The sequence below is a fragment of the Leptopilina heterotoma genome, unplaced genomic scaffold (assembly GCF_015476425.1).
Source record: "Leptopilina heterotoma isolate Lh14 unplaced genomic scaffold, ASM1547642v1 Lhet_286, whole genome shotgun sequence".
Lineage (NCBI taxonomy): Eukaryota > Metazoa > Arthropoda > Insecta > Hymenoptera > Figitidae > Leptopilina > Leptopilina heterotoma.
Genome location: NW_025110993.1, coordinates 258,442 through 278,951, shown reverse-complemented (window position 1 = coordinate 278,951; position 20,510 = coordinate 258,442). Strand labels below are relative to the sequence as shown.

The 20,510-nt window shown below is 30.6% G+C and overlaps 2 protein-coding genes across 9 annotated transcripts; both read left to right on the top strand.

Moving 5' to 3' along the window:
• Nucleotides 1-127: 127 nt before the first annotated feature.
• On the top strand, nucleotides 128-7,708 carry LOC122504226 (tubulin glycylase 3C-like). 5 transcript variants are annotated; one of them, XM_043615196.1, is made up of 16 exons: nucleotides 128-255; nucleotides 1,662-1,726; nucleotides 1,818-1,997; nucleotides 2,091-2,207; nucleotides 2,298-2,477; nucleotides 2,568-2,684; nucleotides 2,776-2,955; nucleotides 3,046-3,162; nucleotides 3,254-3,433; nucleotides 3,524-3,640; nucleotides 3,732-3,911; nucleotides 4,005-4,121; nucleotides 4,212-4,337; nucleotides 4,475-4,654; nucleotides 4,745-7,288; nucleotides 7,381-7,708. In XM_043615196.1, exons 2-15 carry the CDS (start codon nucleotides 1,696-1,698, stop codon nucleotides 7,252-7,254), a joined length of 4,332 nt encoding a protein of 1,443 aa, XP_043471131.1. In that variant the 5' UTR covers nucleotides 128-255; nucleotides 1,662-1,695; the 3' UTR covers nucleotides 7,255-7,288; nucleotides 7,381-7,708. The 5 variants fall into 5 exon arrangements, with proteins under 5 accessions (XP_043471131.1, XP_043471132.1, XP_043471134.1 ...); XM_043615197.1 differs by lacking the exon at nucleotides 4,005-4,121; XM_043615199.1 differs by lacking the exons at nucleotides 2,091-2,207; nucleotides 2,298-2,477.
• Nucleotides 7,709-9,119: 1,411 nt separating this feature from the next.
• Nucleotides 9,120-18,738, top strand: LOC122504225. Of its 4 annotated transcripts, none has more exons than XM_043615194.1 (11): nucleotides 9,120-9,565; nucleotides 10,679-10,788; nucleotides 10,883-11,025; nucleotides 11,273-11,513; nucleotides 11,659-11,831; nucleotides 11,937-12,070; nucleotides 12,165-12,368; nucleotides 12,548-12,627; nucleotides 13,313-14,026; nucleotides 14,437-15,993; nucleotides 17,731-18,738. In XM_043615194.1, the coding sequence occupies exons 2-11, from the start codon at nucleotides 10,737-10,739 to the stop codon at nucleotides 17,826-17,828; spliced, it is 3,396 nt and encodes a 1,131-aa protein (XP_043471129.1). In that variant the 5' UTR covers nucleotides 9,120-9,565; nucleotides 10,679-10,736; the 3' UTR covers nucleotides 17,829-18,738. The 4 variants fall into 4 exon arrangements, with proteins under 4 accessions (XP_043471129.1, XP_043471127.1, XP_043471130.1 ...); XM_043615192.1 differs by having other exon boundaries at nucleotides 12,545-12,627; XM_043615195.1 differs by having other exon boundaries at nucleotides 9,121-9,565; nucleotides 13,316-14,026.
• The last annotated feature ends 1,772 nt before the right edge of the window (nucleotides 18,739-20,510 follow it).

Here is a 20,510-nt window from a genome sequence, read left to right as displayed (position 1 = left end):
TATCGTAAACAAAACAAAACTGCTTTACCAACAAATTCTTTATTTTGAAATTTGACACAACTATAGGTAATTTCACTTTCTGCATTATCGACTCGTGGTACGAGTTACCGAAAATATGCTTGAAATAGTTTGTACATCACCACGGCGCTAGTAGTACAAGCGCGCACTGGTGGGGACGCTCGAAGTGGTGGGGACACGGGTATATAAGCAGGCGCCCGAGACGAGACTGGCACTTCATGCTCAACTGTGTTACAGGTAAGCAATAGTACCAAAGCCTTGTTAAGGCAGACCAACTTAAGCTGTATTACAGCAAAGCCTTATTAAGGCAAACGGACGTAAAGCTGTATTACAGCAAAGCCTTATTAAGGCAGACGGACGTAAAGCTGTTTTACAGCAAAGCCTTATTAAGGCAGACGGACGTAAAGCTGTATTACAGCAAAGCCTTATTAAGGCAAACAGACGTAAAGCTGTATTACAGCAAAGCCTTATTAAGGCAGACGGACGTAAAGCTGTTTTACAGCAAAGCCTTATTAAGGCAGACGGACGTAAAGCTGTATTACAGCAAAGCCTTATTAAGGCAAAACGTACGTAAAGCTGTATTACGGCAAAGCCTTATTAAGGCAAACGGACGTAAAGCTGTATTACAGCAAAGCCTTATTAAGGCAGACGGACGTAAAGCTGTATCACAGCAAAGCCTTATTAAGGCAGACGGACGTAAAGCTGTATTACAGCAAAGCCTTATTAAGGCAGACGGACGTAAAGCTGTATTACAGCAAAGCCTTTTTAAGGCAGACGGACGTAAAGCTGTATTACAGCAAAGCCTTTTTAAGGCAGACGGACGTAAAGCTGTATTACAGCAAAGCCTTATTAAGGCAGACGGACGTAAAGCTGTATTACAGCAAAGCCTTTTTAAGGCAGACGGACGTAAAGCTGTATTACAGCAAAGCCTTATTAAGGCAGACGGACGTAAAGCTGTATTACAGCAAAGCTTTTTTAAGGCAGACGGACGTAAAGCTGTATTACAGCAAAGCCTTTTTAAGGCAGACGGACGTAAAGCTGTATTACGGCAAAGCCTTATTAAGGCAAAACGGACGTTTTTTTTATTCGACAGTTTATTAAATAATCGTTGATAAAATAAGTCCCCGAGTGCAGTCCCATGGCATCGTTATTTGCTTTGCTTTTTGTAACTTGACTATTAAAAGAATTCATTTTAGAAACTTTATAAATTATTTATTCTCTACATTATATTATGCAGACTTTTTTCAAATTTCTATCAAAACTATAATTATTTTAATGAAAATTTTGTTAAATAATTCATCTTTTTGAAAATGATTTTCTCAAATAATTGATTATTTTCTAATTTCAAGACAATATAATTGAATTTCAAAGATTTTTTTTAAACTACTAATTGAATTTCGTTTTAAAGAATTTTATTATCATTTTTGTAAATAGTTGCTTGATCTCTAATAATTTGTAATTTAATGTAATGGAAATTCTAGAAAAAAATATATATAATTATATTAACACAAGTAGTAGCTTGTAGTTGCTAAAATTTTTTAAAAATACCCAAATAGCCTAATTACAAAACCCAACGCAAAACGATGTCATTAGATTGCACCCTTATTATTTTGTCTTTTTAACAAACTTTTTTTTTTTTACAGAAATTCATGTACCAGTATCTACTGTATTGACATAATGAAGAGAAAACGACAATTGAGTTTAAAATGTTAGTGTTTAACAGATGTATTTTAAAAATATTTTTATTTACATGTAAAGTTAACAATTGTAATTTATTTGTTTATTCTCTATTTTTTCAGCAACAAATGAATCTCGTGAAGGACATTCTACCAGATTCTTCTACGGTAACTCACAGACACAAAAATCTGACGAAAATTTGACATTTTCTTCATCGTCATCAACTCCAAAGACAGAAGAGGCAGAACATCGAAAAGCAGAGAAGAAAACTTTTCGCTCGAGTGGAATATTCAGATTAAAATGTAAGTTTTTTAAAATTATTTTCTTCAAGTATTTGATTTAAATTAAAAAATTATTATTTTTTATTTATTTGATTCCTTCTTTTCATTTTTCAGCACCAACCAGATCTCGCGAAGAAATTTCTACCAGTTCAATTGGAAAGACTGAAAATGTGAAAGCTGGAATTCCGGAGAAACAATCTTTTACTTCCAGTGAAAGATTGAGTTTAAAATGTTAGTGTTTAACAGATGTATTTTAAAAATATTTTTATTTACATGTAAAGTTAACAATTGTAATTTATTTGTTTATTCTCTATTTTTCAGCAACAAATGAATCTCGTAAAGGACATTCTACCAGATTCTTCTACGGAAACCTACAGACACAAAAATCTGACGAAAATTTGACATTTTCTTCATCGTCATCAACTCCAAAGACTGAGCAGGCTGAACCTCGAAAAGCAGAGAAGAAAACTTTTCGCTCGAGTGGAATATTCAGATTAAAATGTAAGTTTTTTAAAATTATTTTCTTCAAGTATTTGATTTAAATTGAGGAATTTTTTAATTTTAATTCTTTTGTTTCTTTTTAATTTTCAGCACCAACTAGATCTCGCGAAGAAATGTCTACCAGTTCAATTGGAAAGACTGAAAATGTGAAAGCTGGAATTCCGGAGAAACAATCTTTTACTTCCAGTGAAAGATTGAGTTTAAAATGTTAGTGTTTAACAGATGTATTTTAAAAATATTTTTATTTATATGTAAAGTTAACAATTGTAATTTATTTGTTTATTCTCCATTTTTTCAGCAACAAATGAATCTCGTGAAGGACATTCAACCAGATTCTTCTACGGTAACTCACAGACAAAAAAATCTGACGAAAATTTGACAGTTTCTCAATCACCAACAACTTCAATGACTGAGCAGGCTGAACCTCGAAAAGCAGAGAAGAAAACTTTTCGCTCAAGTGGAATATTCAGATCAAAATGTAAGTTTTTTAAAATTATTTTCTTCAAGTATTTGATTTAAATTGAGGAATTTTTTAATTTTAATTCTTTTGTTTCTTTTTAATTTTCAGCACCAACTAGATCTCGCGAAGAAATGTCTACCAGTTCAATTGGAAAGACTGAAAATGTGAAAGCTGGAATTCCGGAGAAACAATCTTTTACTTCCAGTGAAAGATTGAGTTTAAAATGTTAGTGTTTAACAGATGTATTTTAAAAATATTTTTATTTATATGTAAAGTTAACAATTGTAATTTATTTGTTTATTCTCTATTTTTTCAGCAACAAATGAATCTCGTGAAGGACAATCTACCAGATTCTTCTACTGTAACTCACAGACACAAAAATCTGACGAAAATTTGACATTTTCTTCATCGTCATCAACTCCAAAGACTGAGCAGGCTGAACCTCGAAAAGCAGAGAAGAAAACTTTTCGCTCGAGTGGAATATTCAGATTAAAATGTAAGTTTTTTAAAATTATTTTCTTCAAGTATTTGATTTAAATTGAGGAATTTTTTAATTTTAATTCTTTTGTTTCTTTTTAATTTTCAGCACCAACTAGATCTCGCGAAGAAATGTCTACCAGTTCAATTGGAAAGACTGAAAATGTGAAAGCTGGAATTCCGGAGAAACAATCTTTTACTTCCAGTGAAAGATTGAGTTTAAAATGTTAGTGTTTAACAGATGTATTTTAAAAATATTTTTATTTATATGTAAAGTTAACAATTGTAATTTATTTGTTTATTCTCTATTTTTTCAGCAACAAATGAATCTCGTGAAGGACAATCTACCAGATTCTTCTACTGTAACTCACAGACACAAAAATCTGACGAAAATTTGACATTTACTCAATCACCAACAACTTCAATGACTGAGCAGGCTGAACCTCGAAAAGCAGAGAAGAAAACTTTTCGCTCGAGTGGAATATTCAGATTAAAATGTAAGTTTTTTAAAATTATTTTCTTCAAGTATTTGATTTAAATTAAAAAATTATTATTTTTTATTTTTTTGATTCCTTCTTTTCATTTTTCAGCACCAACCAGATCTCGCGAAGAAGTGTGTGTCAGTTCGATTGGAAAGACTGAAGATCTAAAATCTGGAATTCCGGAGAAACAATTTTTCTCTTGTAGTGAAAGATTGAGTTTAAAATGTAAGTTTTTTAAAATTATTTTCTTCTAGTATTTGATTTAAATTGAGGAATTTTTTAATTTTAATTCTTTTGTTTCTTTTTAATTTTCAGCACCAACTAGATCTCGCGAAGAAATGTCTACCAGTTTAATTGAAAAGACTGAAAAGCAAATTTTGTCTTCGAGTAAAGGACCGGAAAGAAAAATTTCATTTCATAGTCAAAGATTAAGTTTGATATGTAAGTTTTTAATAATTAACCAAGGAAAAAATGATTCGTACGATGAATCATTTTCACCTGGGTACATTTTAAAAATATTTTATTAAAATAACAATTTAAAAATTTTAATTTATTTAATTCCTTTTTTTCTTTTTCAGCACCAAGTGATTCTCCTGAAAAGCTGTCACCGTGTTCAGTTTACCGTGTACCAACAGAAACATCATTATCATTATCGTCATCAACTGGACCTGATTTAAAAATCACTTCTTCAAAAGTAGAGAAATCGAAAAAGCAAGAAGCTAAATTTTCCCATTCAGCATCAACTTCAAAAAGAGATGGTAAAATTTTATATTCTTTTTTCTTCTTTTATATTTTCTTAATCTCTCTCAATATAAAATTAATAAAATTTTCATTTCTTCTAATTATAGGTGTTGACTCATCAATTGAAAGTGGTGCTGGCCCCTCTTCAAAACGAAAGAAATACAGTGTCGAGAAATCTACAATTGGTGTTTCTTCAAACAGAAAAAGAACGTCAATTACTTTGGATAATGAAAATATTGATAAACCGTTGCATCATAAAGTGAGAAGAAGATTGGAATTAATGGGAACAGAAAAGCATACGGTAAAAGTTTGTTTGGGAAAATTATGTAAATCAGCAAACATTAAAAATCGAATTGAAGAAGATGCAAAGGTTGTTTCATCAATGATGTATGAGGCAACAACAATGGCATTATTCGGCCTATATGAAGAAACGAATGTTGAAAATGTTGAAAATTGCCCATCATTGTTGGAGAAATGGACCAACAATGGTCCCGACTTTCTGTCATTTTTAATATCATTAAAGCAGAAAGTAAATGCTCAACGTAAAGTAACTGAACAGGATGCGAAAATAAATACAATGGTCAACGAATATAAAGAATTAAGGAATGACATTCCACTTTATGACGGAGAACATAGAACGGCAATAATTCAGGAGGCAGCTTTAGTGTTGAATCGAAACTTTAAAACAAATTTCACGACGCATGCAGCATCACGATTAAGAAGATATTTGCAGCTATTAATGGAAATTGAAGACGAAGAAAAAAATCATATGGAAGTAGATGAAATTCAAGAAATTTGTTCAGTTTACCATATCGAAAATGATAATGATGAAAAAATAAAAATTAGGAGTTTTAAAAATAGCATTAAAAATGAACAAAGAAAAGAATTTCAAAAATCTCGAAAACAATTTCCAGATGAAATGCGAGAAAAAAAAACATCAGACTACTGCGATGAAAGATATGTTCGACAGGAAAAATATCTCAAACATTGCGATAAAGTCTATTATAAAAAAAGGCCAAGAAGGCGAAGAAAAAAATCGAAAAAGGAAAAAGAAGAAGAAAAAGAGAAGAATAAGGAAAAAGAAGAAGAAAAAGAGAAGAATAAGGAAAAAGAAGAAGAAGAAAAAGAGAAGAATAAGGAAGAAGAAGAAGAAAAAGAGAAGAATAAGGAAAAAAAGAAATTTCGAAAAAGAAGGCCTTCATTTTATAAACAATCTGTTGCTGCTTTAAATCTCCTGCTGCAAAAAAATGAATGTCAAGTGAAAGGATTCCCTACTGATTTACTACTGAAAAAGGGTGATAATGATAGAAGAAAATTGGACTTTACAAAATTGACAAAAGATGAAGAATGGCATAAATTTTTGCCATTTTTCATTATGATTCAACAAGAATTTCATGATAAAAAGAAGAAGAATTTCACGTTAATTCCACAAATTTCATTAGGCGTGAAGCATGTGGTTTATACAAATACTGCTTTAAAAGAATTGCAAACGGCAACTGTTATTCAAGAAATTAAAGAAAAAAAGGCAATTTTACAAAAAAAGAAAAGAAAATCAGGAACGAATAAGGATCATCTTCAAAGAGCAGTTGATAAGATGGACGATGAAATGAAGCGCTTAAGAGAAATGAACAATGAAGAAAGGTGGAATTCAATGTTCAACTTTAAATCAATCCAAAGAGGTCGAAAAAAATTAAAGAATGGTGGTAAATTCTCTGGTACAATAACGACAAATGGTGTGGACGTGTCAGTAATTTTTGATTTACCCACAAAACATGATGTTGTGCAATCAAAGAAGAAAGTTGGAAGTTACAAAAAATTTTGTGGTTTTGATCCTGGTGCGAGGGCGACTCTGGCTGGCGTCAGTAGGGAAAACGATCCTAATCCAACCACTAATGTAAAAAAGGATTCAGCTATTTACATTGGTAGTTGGATGATGAGATGGCAGATGGGCGACTACAGAAGAAGAGAATTAATGAAGAAAAAAGGTATAGACATGCAAAAATATTACAAGCAACTTGCTGAGGATCCATTGATGGAAAATTTTTGCATGACTAATCCTCGAGATCGCCATCGCATAACAAAATATAGAATACATCTTTTACAAAATTTCCAATCACTTCATCAAAAAAGATCCGTAACGCGTTTACGAATTGATCGATATTCAGCACAAAAGCGACAAGTTGATCAACTTGTGAATTGGATAGTAGGTGATACAAAGAAGAAACCCTGTTTCGTTGCTATTGGTGGAGCTGAAATACCTAATTTTATCAAGGGATACACTAAAGCTCCTTTGAAACGTATTCAACAAACTCTTTTTCAAAGATCAGAAGAATTAGGAAAGGATAAATTGCAAGTCGTGAAAGTAAATGAGTTTAATACAACAAAAATGTGTAGTCGCTGTGTGAGACCACTTAAAATATCCAAGAGTCCCCATCGATACACTTATTGTGCGAAATGCAAAACAACGTGGGAAAGAGACGTAAATGCAGGGCGTAATATTCTTAATCTTGCACTTGTTCAAGAGAAAATCATACCAAAGGATTCCATAAAAAATCACCATCTATTTCGGATAAAAAATGATGACATTGAACATGAGGCTGCAGAATTGCAGAAATAATTTTTCCCATCACTTTCAACATTCATTTTTAAATGTAAGTTTTTAAAATTTATAGTTAAAAAATAGTTTTTTTTATGAAAAATATTAAAAAATTTAATTAATTTGTAATTATTTTCTCTTTTTCAGCACTAAGTAAATCTCTTAAAGGACAATGAAAAGGAGGAACCTCGACAACCGGAAATACAAATTTCTACGATGGACAATATACTGCTTAATTGCGGAAATAATTTAACAAAACATTATTCGGTCCTGGTGGTGATGGCTTTTTGCCATTGTACATACCGGGGATCTCTTGAGATCCGAACCAGCCTGTAAAAAGGCATACCAGGTTTTTTAAGAAATTAAAAAACATGCTACTTCTTTTATTGATTATTGTTTGAATTTTTCAAATTTTTTATAAAAACAAAAGCACATTTGTGTTTTTTTTTATAAATTAAAATAATCAATAATAGGAGGGGAGGTAATTTTGTAAAAGACATTTATTTCTTTAAATTTAAATCATTTTTCTCTTTTTTACTTATAATTTAGTTTCAGTTTAACGGTGTAATTTTTAAAATTTTAATTTTTTCAAAACATTTTAACTTGATTCAACATTTCACTTTAATTTTAAACTTTTTTTTTAACAATTTCAATTTCTCCTTTTACAAAATTACCTTCTAATCAGAAGTACCCTTACCAAATCAACTTAGCTTGCACTACAAAAATGATCTTATTGGCGAAATGAACCGCGCATTTTTAAAACGTTTTATATTATACATATAAAGTACTTTAGATGGACAAGTTTTATTCTACAAATAGAAGCATTTTTGTCGCGCAAGCGCAGTTGCGTTTGGTGAGGGTACCTGGCAGCTCTGGTACGAGTGCCGAATATTTGAATAGTCGTGAATGGAAGTTCGCGAAGCACTGAAGACTCTCAATTCTTTTAAATCCAAGCTGGGACCCCCTCCGATAAGGCCCATCATGAGTCCAACTAAAGAGGAAAATAAACGCAAAAAGAATATGTTTTTTTACTCCAAAAAAAAAAAATTATTCTACTTACCTAAGACTAAGAATCATAATAAAGAAAAATAGAAATTTAATTTGTCTATTTTATACATTTTATATTTTATCCACTTTATGTATTTATCCATTTAGACGTATTAGAAAAAAAATTACTTAACTTTATAATTTTCTAACCTACATTATCAATAATCAGCGTATTTTTATTATTTATTGTTTATAATTACCACACTATAAAAAAATTGTTTATTTTTCGTTCATTTTCGATTTTTAAGGTTATGAAATTTACCGCTGTCACATTGGACAAATACCCTGTCAACCCTGTAAAGTTGTCAGGGCCGTATAAAATAATTTTATTTTCCATGGAATAAAACTTTCTAAATTCTTTTTCCCTACATATAATTTTTCGTTTTTCATTTAAAAATCCCGAGTTCTTGAAGAAGGAAAAATAATTCCATGTTATGAACAAATGAACATATTTTATGACAATTAATTTTCTTATTTATTATTACATACCTGAATTTGTTCTGCCGACATTTTTTTCCATCAACCAATCAAATTCGCGCAATTCTTTGGCGTCTTCTACATACGTCTGCTAGGATCCGGTTTTGATCACGCGGGAAAAATTCAAATCCACCAAAACATCTGTTGTGCACAAACCATTAATTCAAAGTACATCGGGAATTTTATTCTATTCTTATAAAACCTGTTTGACAGTGTTTAAAATAAGTAATTTTATTTCAGATAATAATTATTAATAAAGTTCGGTATGTTAGTTTAAAAATAATGAAAAAAAAATGTTCCCGCCAAAATGTCGGCTGCTGTTCCGTGGCGGGCGGATTCAATGGCGCCACTGTCGTTGGACGCGATCACTGTTTCCCTGTGTTTTTCACCTTATTTGTGTCGGTGACGATAATTTTTCATGACGAAAAAATTAGATCTTATTAGAAATTTATTACCAAAGTGTAAATGGACATTATTTGATTGCAATTGAAAGTAGTTTCGCGAGTGTTGACTTTGGTGTATGAATATAGTGTTTTTTTTGTTTTGGGGTAAAAAAAAAGTTTTACACGAAACAGGAAATCAACAGAGTGGTGGTCGGGAAACTAGTGTGTGAGAGACGACCATCTTGACGAACATCGGCTTTGTCGGGTTCAAGAGACACAAGAGAAACGAAACCGCGGCAATGGCATCGTTCCAAGGAATATCTGATTTTAATAAGCGAATGCGACCCTTGTAGTCATTGAGTCACTAATTGTTGTTGAAATTTAAGTGAAGCAAGTGTTTTATAATAACAAAAATACAAGATTTTGTAAGTATTTTGTTTGTAAATTTTTTACAAATTTTGGTCGCGTTCAGAATGGTTTCCGTGCAAAATTGAACAAGTCCATGCTCTCTTCTCCTTTTTTCATCTATCTTTCTCTTTTGTAATGAAAAATTTATTTTTTCCATATAGACATATTTGTATTGTTAATGTTAAATAATAATTGCATTGACGACAATTTCTTTCGATTCTTTATTCTTGGGTCAATGCTGTGATTTTCAATAATCTCGTCAAGGCGACGCTTTTCGACGTGTCGGCGTTGATTGTCATTATAACAAAAATTCACTCCTTTTTTTCCTCTCATTAAAACCACGTGTTTTTTTCAAATTTTTTTACTCAAAAATATGTCATTTTTGTCCCGTGTTTTGTATAAAATTTGTAAATTTCACCGAAATTCTTTATCGACAAGTTGTTTTTCTCTTGTTTTTTTCTTCTCTTTTTAAAACTTTTTTCTTTTTAAATTCCACTTTTTTTGTGAGAAGTGAAAAGAACAGTTTAATCAGTTAGCTTAATATTTTTTTTTTTATAGAATATTTCTGATAAAATTAGATATTAAATTATTTTTAGGTTAGGAAAGATAAATTTTATAAATTGAAATATTAAATTGTAATTACTTGTTTTAATTAGAAACAATATTTTACATATTAACAGGTAAAATAATTAGTAATGAAAAATTTTTTCACCAATTTACAAATTTAAGAAATGTCTGTATATTGAAAATTTTGATATTTATTGATAAAAAAAATTTTAGAAAGTTTCTTGAAAGCCATATTTCATGATAATTAATAAATGGGCTTGTACAAATAATCGAGGCACAAGACATTTGTTTATTGAGACGTAAAATTTTTTAAATAAATATTAAATTAATTATGTATTCTGTTTATCTTTTTTGACAATTTTATTTCATTACTAACAAAGTCTGTGGTTCTTTTCGTTAATTAAATTAACCAGCTGGAAATACGCGATAATTGCAAATTCTTCAATATTCTTTTTTTTATTTATACTTTTTTTGATAATTTTTATTTAATTAATTTTCATTGATATTAAGATAAAAAAAACTATTCTAATTAGATTTTAATGAGAATAATTTTTGTGTTTTAGAATCAGTAATTTTGTGTGACTTTTTGAGAGACAAATACTTGTAAAAAAAAGAGAAAAAATGTCCGAGGGTGGCGGTTCGACGATACAAATCAACCCGAAAGTAATTAAAGGTATTTGCGCAAGAAACAAATTGAAAATTTATAATAATTCTTTCAGATTTTCTAATAATGATTTTTCAATTATTACTTGATTTTTTTTTATCAGTCGCTCAAGAGGAAATGGGCAGATTAGACGTTCTAGTTTGTGGTCAGTGTCACTCTGTATTTCATTTCGTCGAAGAATTCCAGGAGCATCGAGTCAAGGATGGTGCCTGCTCGAAAGTTTCCCAATTTCGGGAAAATGCCAATGTACGAATTTTTTCTTTATTTACATATTTCAATTTTATAATTAATTTGAATCAATTTCAATTAATTTTGAAATCTTTTTCATTAAATTTTGCTATTATTTCTAATTTAGTTAAATCAAGAGCAAATACGCAAAAGACGATATTTTGTATTTTGTTATTTAATTAAAATGAAAAAATTTAACTGAAATTAAAACTTTAATTTTAAAATTACAGAAGTTATTTTATTTATTTGGATTTTTCGTTTATAGAATGAACAAAAAGCACAATTGTGGGCGTTTTTACTTTGGAAGGACTCGCAAATTCATCAGGAAGGTGGCGACAAAGATGCGACAAATTCATGGAAATTATATCAAAAATGGTGTAAAATGGATACGCATATCAGAAATTCTTGGATCACTGCGGGGAAAACAATTCAAACATTTACAAAAATTAGTAATACAAAAATGCAAGACATTAGTCGGCAATCGTCACAAAATTCCTCTGTCGATGGTAAATTATATTAAATTTAATTTAACATTGGAATTTATAGGCTAATTTATAAAATTTATATAATACAGTCTTATAATTTTAATCCATTGTTTATAAATACGAAAAGGAGAAGTCTTAATGAAAATTATTATTTATTTTATTTTAGGATCAAAATCGGTTGTGATGCGAAAAGTAATAAGAAATGGACAACCCGAAGAGACGGAAATGAAAAAAGATATGATTAAAGGACCAGAAGCTAAAATGCAGAAGGTCGATATTGTTGAGGCCGAACAAGATAAGGATAAGAAGAATAAATTGAAACCCTCCGTTAAACCTAAGGTTAATAACTGTGCTTTTTTATTAGAAATTTACAAATAATTTATTTGGAAATTTCTTTAGTTCCACATATTTTTTAATGTGTAATTTTTCTTTTTCAACTTTTAGTCAAAAATGGGAAAGAGTTTAGCTGACAATGAAAATAGCGATGAGGAATATGTTGTGGAGAAAATTTTGGCTAAACGATTAAATCCGAAGAAGAGATGCTACGAATATCTTTTGAAATGGGACGGCTACGCGCAGTTAGTATTACTTTTTTTCAATCCTTTCTTTTTTGCTTTTTTGGTATTTTTCTTTTAAAAAATGCAGATTTTTAACCAATTTTTTCATTTTTAGTGAATATAACACATGGGAACCAATTGACAGTGTTTCGACTTGCAAATACTTGCTCGAAGAATTTGAAAGAAATCTTGCAAAACAGAAGGAACTCAAGGCACAACAGGCTGCTAAAAATGCCCTGAGAGCTGGAGGAACAGTACAGAAAACACTCGTTAAAGCTGAGAATGTGAAACCCGGTCCGAGTTCTGCGTCACAAGCTGGGTGAATATCCATTTTAAATTTTGCTTTATTATTTTACCTTCAAAGCTACAAATTCAAAAAAGAAAAAATCATTTTCTATATGATTAAGTAGTTTAAATAACTATAATTATTATTACTATTAATACAGATTATGTAGTAAACAAATAAATACTCACAAATGATTTTGTATTCGTTAGAAGACCTATGCGTTCGAGTAAAACTAAGGCAATGGATCAAGTGAAACAATGGTGCGGATCGATGAAAGACGAAGAAGCAGAATGTAAGCAAAAACTCAGATTTATCTCTTTCTATTCATTTTGTCCACCTTTTTAATTCATTTTAATTTTAATTCTAATGTTTTTACTTACTAATGAAATATGTTAATAAATTTAAATTCGTAAATTTCTATTAATTAGAATTTAAATACTTTTCTTTTTCTTAATTATTCCCAGGCTTCGTACTCATTTACTAAAACCTACTATTTACTACTTTTTTTACGTTACACTACTATTTGGGTACTTTTTTCACAAATAAAATTTTCCACAAGAATTCAATTATTTAAAATAAAATTTTCATATTTCTTATATTTCGAAACAATTAATTATTTAAAACAATGTTTAGGAATTTCTTATGAAGAATTCAATTATTTTCAATAATAATAGAATTTTACACAGAAATTCAATTCTTTTTAAACATTTTAATAAAATTTGCATTATTTCATAAAATTAGTCGAAAGAAATTAATTATTTAAAAAATTTTATAAAATTGTTCGCAAGAATTAAATTATTTTTATAAATATTGAAATTCTTTTATGAATAATAAAATTCGTTGCAGGAATTGAATTTATTAGCAGGATAAGAAAGAAGTAAATAAAATATTTTTGATAAAAATTAGGAAAAAGTCAAGAAAATAAAATATACAATGAAACTTTGATTAATAATAATTAAATAAGAGAATTTTTTCAGCAGTATTAGGCAAGAGAAAAATCCCCTACTCGGACAGTGATTCAGACAGTGCAGCGAAACGTGCAAAAGGCGAGACAGCAAGCGACGACGATTGGACTGCCGAGTCTGACGATGATAAATTACCAGGACGCAGTGACGTTATTCAACGAGCATTTCATCGTGCCAATGTACAATCCAATGGCTCTAATCGAACAATTGTCACCAGTTCGGATATTGGCGATGGCCTTAAATCGAATCAACCCGTATTGGTCGCTAATGCAAAAGGTGTCGTTAAAGTTGATCCGAAACAAGTGCCGAATTTATCCTCAGGCGTTTATGTGATGTCAAGAAAAGATGGAATAATAAAACTCGATTCATCGGCTGGCAATAAAATGGGAGTGAAAAGTGGCTCGCCAGCCCAACAGGGACAAGTTATAATGGTACAGGGACGTGATTCAAATATTGTGAGAAAGCAGGTAATTTCAGCCTCGCCTTCAAATTCAACGACACCTGTTAAAGTTATTTCAAAACCCGATGGCACACAAGTTTATACGCAAATGAAAGTTGTTCAATCGAAGATGACACCCACTAAGCAGCAGCAACAATCGCAAGTTACGTCGCCGAAATCTGAACCAGTGAAAATACAACCGAAACCCGATCTCAATCAAATGCAACAGATTCATGTTGTCACGGCCGTTCCGTCGCCGATTCAATTACAACCCAGAATTACTACAGGTAATTTTATTTTTAAATTCAGTTTTCTTATGTATTTCATTTTGATAATTTGTTATCTTAGATCACAGTTGGTCCCCTTTTCTCCTATTGCCCCCTTATTTCAATTTTATCACCTTTTCAGGTCACCTTTGTTAGGGAAAAAGAAAATTAAATTTTTGTGGCAATTCTGATTAAAATCGAATCATTTTTAAAAAATTTTATAGAAGCCATATGATACAAAATTTGAATTATATATGCAAGTTGTAGAAACAAATAAATTGTTGTCCCCTTTTTGAGGAAAAACGGTACTGTCATGCCTGTATCTTCTTAATTAAAAAGATACATTACACAAGATAAAAAAAATTAATTCAGTTATAAAAGTAAGAACTTAATTTAGACACTTGTATAATTGTAATTTCTTTCCCCCGCAGGAATTCGTCCGGGAGTGACAACAGTGCAACGAACTCCGGATGGAAGAACAATAATTCCACGCGGTAACGTTCGTCAGAATACACCGTCGAATATTGTCAACGTTGGGGGGATACGTTCACCAGTGCGAGCGCCAATGTCGCGACAAGCGACGCCACGTCAAGTTTTACAGAAACGTTCGCCAATGGTCGTGCAGCAGAGTACAGTGACAACACCAAGTCCCCTGGGTCAAATGAGACCGAAGTTCAACGTGACCCAGGGAAGCAGCGTTGGAAGCATGGTGAAGAAGGCGAGTCCAGTGCCAACGAAGCAAATACAAAAAGTAACACCCAACAAACCACAATCGTTAATTGCGCAGCAAACGCAGCAGAAGTTGCTAATGGCCAAGCGGAAAGCACAGGAGCAAGCAGGAATGAAGCCAACACCACGAGGCCTGCTAGCGGGTGCGAGGGCGTCGCAAATCCGCGGCAAACCGAAGCCAGAGCAGCTGAATCAGTCGAACAAGCCAAAGGAGAGTAAACTGGCCGAGGGCGACGGTCTGCACATGGAGTTCCACGAGGTGAATTCCGAGGAGAGCAGCAGTGAGGAGGAGACCGAGGCTCCAGTTGTCGAGACCGGGGCGAATGTCGCGTCGACCGAACCCGAGAGTCCACCGCGTGACTTCACTCTCTGTCCGCTGACCGGCAGGATTATCGGTCCGGACGGTGAGCCTATTGATCAACCGGAGCCGGAACCACAGGAGCCAACGCCACCGACGCCTGTACAGATTGTCGCCTCGGCCGACATCAATCCCGAAGGCGGCGCGTCCGTGACAACGGCCGAAATCGTCCTCCCCTCGCTCGACGGCCTCACCGACGGCTCCGGAATGATGAGGGTCGAAATGAGTCCCGGCGGAACGACCGGCACCATCGTGCAGACATCCTCCGACGATCAAATTGCCATCACGAACGTTGCACCCGATCTACCTTGTCTCGACGACAGTGGCACCGAGACCATCGTCCCGCTAACGACACAAACCGAAGCGACGAAAACAGAAACTGTCTCAACAGTCACGGCGACGTCGACAACAAGCAGTACGACCCAGTCAACGGAAGTTGCCAAGACCTCGTCGTCAGCGACCGAGAAAGCAACGGAAGAGACGGAGCAAAATGACGAGGAGAAGAACGCCGACGAGACGTCTAATCTGGTGACGATAACGGGCGACGATGGTGTTGTTTATCAAGTTGCGGGTCAAGCTGAGGATGGACAGACACTGTTGGTGACGCGTGGTGATGGGGAACAATTGTGTGCGTACGTGACTGCCGATCCACAAGAGGAGGGTTCGGTTCTAACGCTGGATCACGCTGTGGCTGAAGCGGTCGCACAGTTGTTGCCCGATCAGACCAATCTTGGATCACAGTTTTACGTCAAGGAGAGCGAGGGAGGCGAATCGGGGGAAAACAATGAAATGGTCATGTCAATTATGGATAATTCGCAGGCAAATGCCGTTGCTGGTTCACAGGACGAGTCTGAGGGACAAGTTGTTGCACAAGTTGTACAAGCTGATGATCCAACACCAGGTGAGTTGTTTATTTTCATCGTCTTTTTTCGAAAATTTATCGCATTTCTTATAATATTAAATATGACTTTTTCCACTTTTCTTCCACACATTTTACTAAATTGTAAATTTTCAGTCATTTAGGTTTCAAATTATTACATTATTATTCGAACTAGTGAAAGTATTTAAAAATACTTATAAAAATACTTTACGGACCAAAAATGAAAAATTACTGACGAAAATATAACCAGTCCAGGTCAAATAAGAGAACATTTTATTTAAAACTATAAATTAAATTTTTCGTAACTATAAAACATGAAGAAATCGATAACTCGAAAGCGATCGCTTTCTTCATGTTTTATAATAATTAAAAATTGCAAATTGATAAAATTATTATCAATTCAATTATTATTTTCAAGAATTTTCAACTAAACTTCTTCGATAAATCGATTTTCTAAAATTTTAATAAATCCATTGAAACAATTCAATTATTTTTCTCAACAGACTTTGAAAAAATTCAATTATTTTCAATAAAATTTCACAAAAGAATTTAATTTTTTTCTTAACTCGTTATAAATGTTTTCAAAAGAAATCAATCATCATGGTTGCCATAGAGCCTGGAAATCCTAGAAAAGATATGAAATTTAGAAAAAGGTATGGAAAACCTGGAAATAGTATGGAATTTAAAAAAATTACTGGAATTTTCACTGTTTTTAAAGATTTTTGAGAAAATTTTGTTCTAGCCATTGTTTAGGAACAGTAAATAATTTTTATAATAACAACTGTTAACAAACAAAACATAAAGTTCGCTCAAAAAATAATTTTTCATCTTCTGCTGATTATCGGCTGTGGTTACTTTTTATTAATTGTAAATTAAATTAATTTTGATGACCCAGCGATATTAATTGGAATTGTTCTAGTAATAGTTTAGGACCAGAAAAAAATTTGTTGACTGACAATTATTGTCACTAAACAGAAGATAAAGTTCGCTCAAAATATAATTTTTTAGAGCTAAAGCTGTGTTATTAGGCCAGAAAGTTTTTTAATTTTTAACCGGAATTTCATAAGTATTGAATTATCTTGATAAATATAACAAAATTCTTTTTAGAAATTCAGTTATCTTCATAAATAATAAAGTTTTTCGCAGAAATTCAATTATTTTTAAAAATAACAAAATTCTTCATAGAAATTCAATTATTTTTAAAAATTTCAAGAGATTGAAATTCTGCATTGAGTTTTATTATTTATGAAAATAATTGAATTCCTAAAAAAGAATTTTATTATTTACGAAAGTAATTGAATCTCTGTAATAATTTTATTTTTTATGAAAATAATTGTATGATTGCAAAAAGAAATTTTTAAAAAGTTTGTATGTACATAATTGAATTCCTTTCAAATTTTTATTATTTATGAAAATAATTAAAGGTTTGTGTAGAATTTTATTGTTTTTTTTAAATAATTGAATTCTTTTAGAGTATTTTATTAAAATAGTAGATATTAAAAATCGTTGAATGGAGGAAAGTTTTTGAAAATAATTGAAATTTTGACAAGAATATTATTAAAATTTCTGAAAATAATTGAATTTTTAAAAAAAAACTGACTTTTACGGACTTGAAGCAAATTTATGGACCTAGTTCGAGTCCTGTTATTAACAAGAAATTACAATTAATCAAAACTTGCCTAGATTAAATTATTTTTAGTTATTATATTGATTATTCTATTGATAATTTCTCATCTAAAAATAATTATTTTCAAACAGGCGGAACGAGAAGAGTCGTTTTATTACTTCCCGATGGAAACTTAATGATGACGGAAGTCGATGAGGAACAATACGCAGCTCTGGAGCTCGACAAGTGAACAGTTATTAGTGATCTTGGACTCAAATTTTAAAAAACAGAAGAGTAAACAAAAAAAAGATAAGTAGCTATTTTGCTACATTGAAATAACACTTTCATTTCAAAAAAGAAGAAGAAGAAAAGTGTGTACTTTGAAATAACAATTATCGTGAGTCGTCTATGTATATATATATAGGGACGTTCACTTTATAAAATTCAGTGACATTAAATTAAAAATGACAATTTCACACACACATACACACACATACACATCTTTTGTTTTATTTTCCAAAAAAAAATGAAATGACTTTGCTATTAAAAAAAAAACAAAGGAAAAGAAAAAAAATTGTAAAGAATAAGCAAAAGACAAAAAAAAAAGAAAAAAAGATGAAAAGATAAAGAAAGTCGATCACTTGAAATTGAATCAATCTATGTGCTATTGTAGATTATACACTACATTTATATACTGTAAAATCCATGTCTCAATGTATTACAGTTGGCTGACAATTTTATTTTTTAGGGTATATATATATAAAAAAAATAATAATAATTAATTTATGTCGATTCAAAAAATGTGTAAGGGGGAAAAATGAAAAAACAAGTGTTTTTGCTTTTGAAGTAGCAATTGTATCATCTTTAGCTACTACTGCAAAACAATTGTCAGAGAAAACAAATACACACATTTATATAATTATGTTTTAAGAAAAAGGAGAAGAAAACGTACCATATATAATCTAGGGTTTTATATTTCTCTCTTTCTCTTGTATTAATTTTGTTGTCCATTATGTTCGACGATTTCTTCTCAATATTCGAGAAATTTCTTATTGTGATTTTGCTGGCAATTATGGTATGAAGCCATGATGCATAATCGAGGAAAAAAATGATTAACTTGAAACTAGTTTAACTTGTCAATAAAATTTTTTTTTTAATTACGAGGAGTCTTTTCTTTCCTTTATTGTTAATATTATTTAAATTATATTAAAATTATTACTATTTTTATTATCACCATTAATATTAATAATGTTATATTATTATTAATAATAATATTGCTATTATTATTTATATAATATAATAATTATGAAAAATAATATAATCGATAAGTAAAATATTTTTGTGATAATATTAACTGTAACATAAAAATAGAATAATTGTTACTTTTTTATACGCTTGTAGAAATTATTTTTTGGGAGAGATTGTTTAAAATATTCTATTATATATTTTTTCTTGATGTAATTTCACGTATTATAATGATATAATTGTACATTTTTTATTAATATTAGCATTAATAATTATTTCAAAATTATGTTTCTTCCAATAATGAAATTTCCATTTAAGGAAAAAAATTATAATCTATGTGTTAAACTAGATTCAAGCGAGAAAAAAACGAAAATTATTTCTTAAAAACTTTGCAAAGAATGAATAAAATAATCTTACTTTTTGTAACAATTCTGTAAATACCGGAGAATTTTTTTTTATAAATTAAAAAAAGAAAAAGATATAAAATCCTAGTTAGGTACTCCAAGTATCAATATTATATTTCTGTAAATATTATTATATATATCTACCTAATGCTTAGAATTTTTTTTGCTTGAATTCGAGAAGAGAAATTCAAAATAAAAAATTGCTATCACATTTTTTCGTATGTTCGTAATAATGCCAAACTTCAAGATGTATTTAATGTGACATTTTTTTTTTTTAATTTATTCGAGAAAAAAATGTACAAAAATGTGACAATTGTGTTGAAATAAGAAAGAAAGTCCGTAAATTTGAAAAACAAATTTTTTTAAGGTAATGGACTTTATGAATCTAAAAAAGTGATGGCAAAAATATTTCACATGAATTTTCCAATAAATCTTGTATACTGTAAAGAATTTTTTTTTTAATTTAGAACAAAATCTTACTTTTACCTTCAATATAGGCTTTAGAATTTCTTTTGCGTAAATGAAAGGAAAAAAGAAAATAGTGGAAAGTTAGAAAATAAGTAAGAATTCCGGAAAATGAAAGAATATTTGTTTCAACTGTGCGATATTTTAAATAAAGAGAAAATAATAATAATAATGTAGGTCAGTTTTTACAAATGAAACAGAAATAAAGTGAAATTAATATTTCCATTAAATGTTTTTTTTTTAGAAATTGTTCGATGCATGATTATAATTAAGATCGGAAATGGACTCAAGAAAGCTAATGTACTAAATTTTTCAATTTACCTATATTTTTTTTATTATTTATTATTTTATTTATTATTAAATTTAGAAATAAAATTTTAATCGAAAATAGAAAATCGTTGGAAACTGTTGATAAATGTACAAGAAGAAGTTCAATTAAGAGTGAAAATGAAAAGACAATAATTTTAGCAACGCCAAATATTTTAGAATTTCGGAATTTTCAGTTGAAGAAAAATTATAAGGTAAACACAAATTTTTATAAAAAGAATATTATAAAAAAATTCTTTTATTCTTAATTATAAAATATTTTCTTTTTAAGTTAATTTGACATTTTTTTGGTTTATTTTCAGAAAATTGTGTTATTAAAAAATGTGAGTTCTAATTTGGCGAGATTTCAATTGGAGAGGCCAAAAGAATCGAGATTCAATATTTTTCTCGAATATGGAACCAATAAGAAAGGATCAATTGCACCGGGAATGACGGCAAAATTAATAGTCAATTTTCATCCCGATTTTTATGAAGAACCAGAGGAGAATATT

Coding starts and splice junctions, on each gene's coding strand:
- LOC122504225 (XM_043615192.1), top strand. CDS start 10,737: ATGTCCGAGGGTGGCGGTTCGACGATACAAATCAACCCGAAAGTAATT. Junction 11,514..11,658: donor ACAAAATTCCTCTGTCGATG/GTAAATTATATT, acceptor ATTTTATTTTAG/GATCAAAATCGGTTGTGATG. Junction 12,369..12,544: donor AGTTCTGCGTCACAAGCTGG/GTGAATATCCAT, acceptor TGTATTCGTTAG/AAGACCTATGCGTTCGAGTA.
- LOC122504226 (XM_043615196.1), top strand. CDS start 1,696: ATGAAGAGAAAACGACAATTGAGTTTAAAAT. Junction 4,122..4,211: donor TGAAAGATTGAGTTTAAAAT/GTAAGTTTTTTA, acceptor TTTAATTTTCAG/CACCAACTAGATCTCGCGAA. Junction 4,338..4,474: donor TCAAAGATTAAGTTTGATAT/GTAAGTTTTTAA, acceptor TTTCTTTTTCAG/CACCAAGTGATTCTCCTGAA.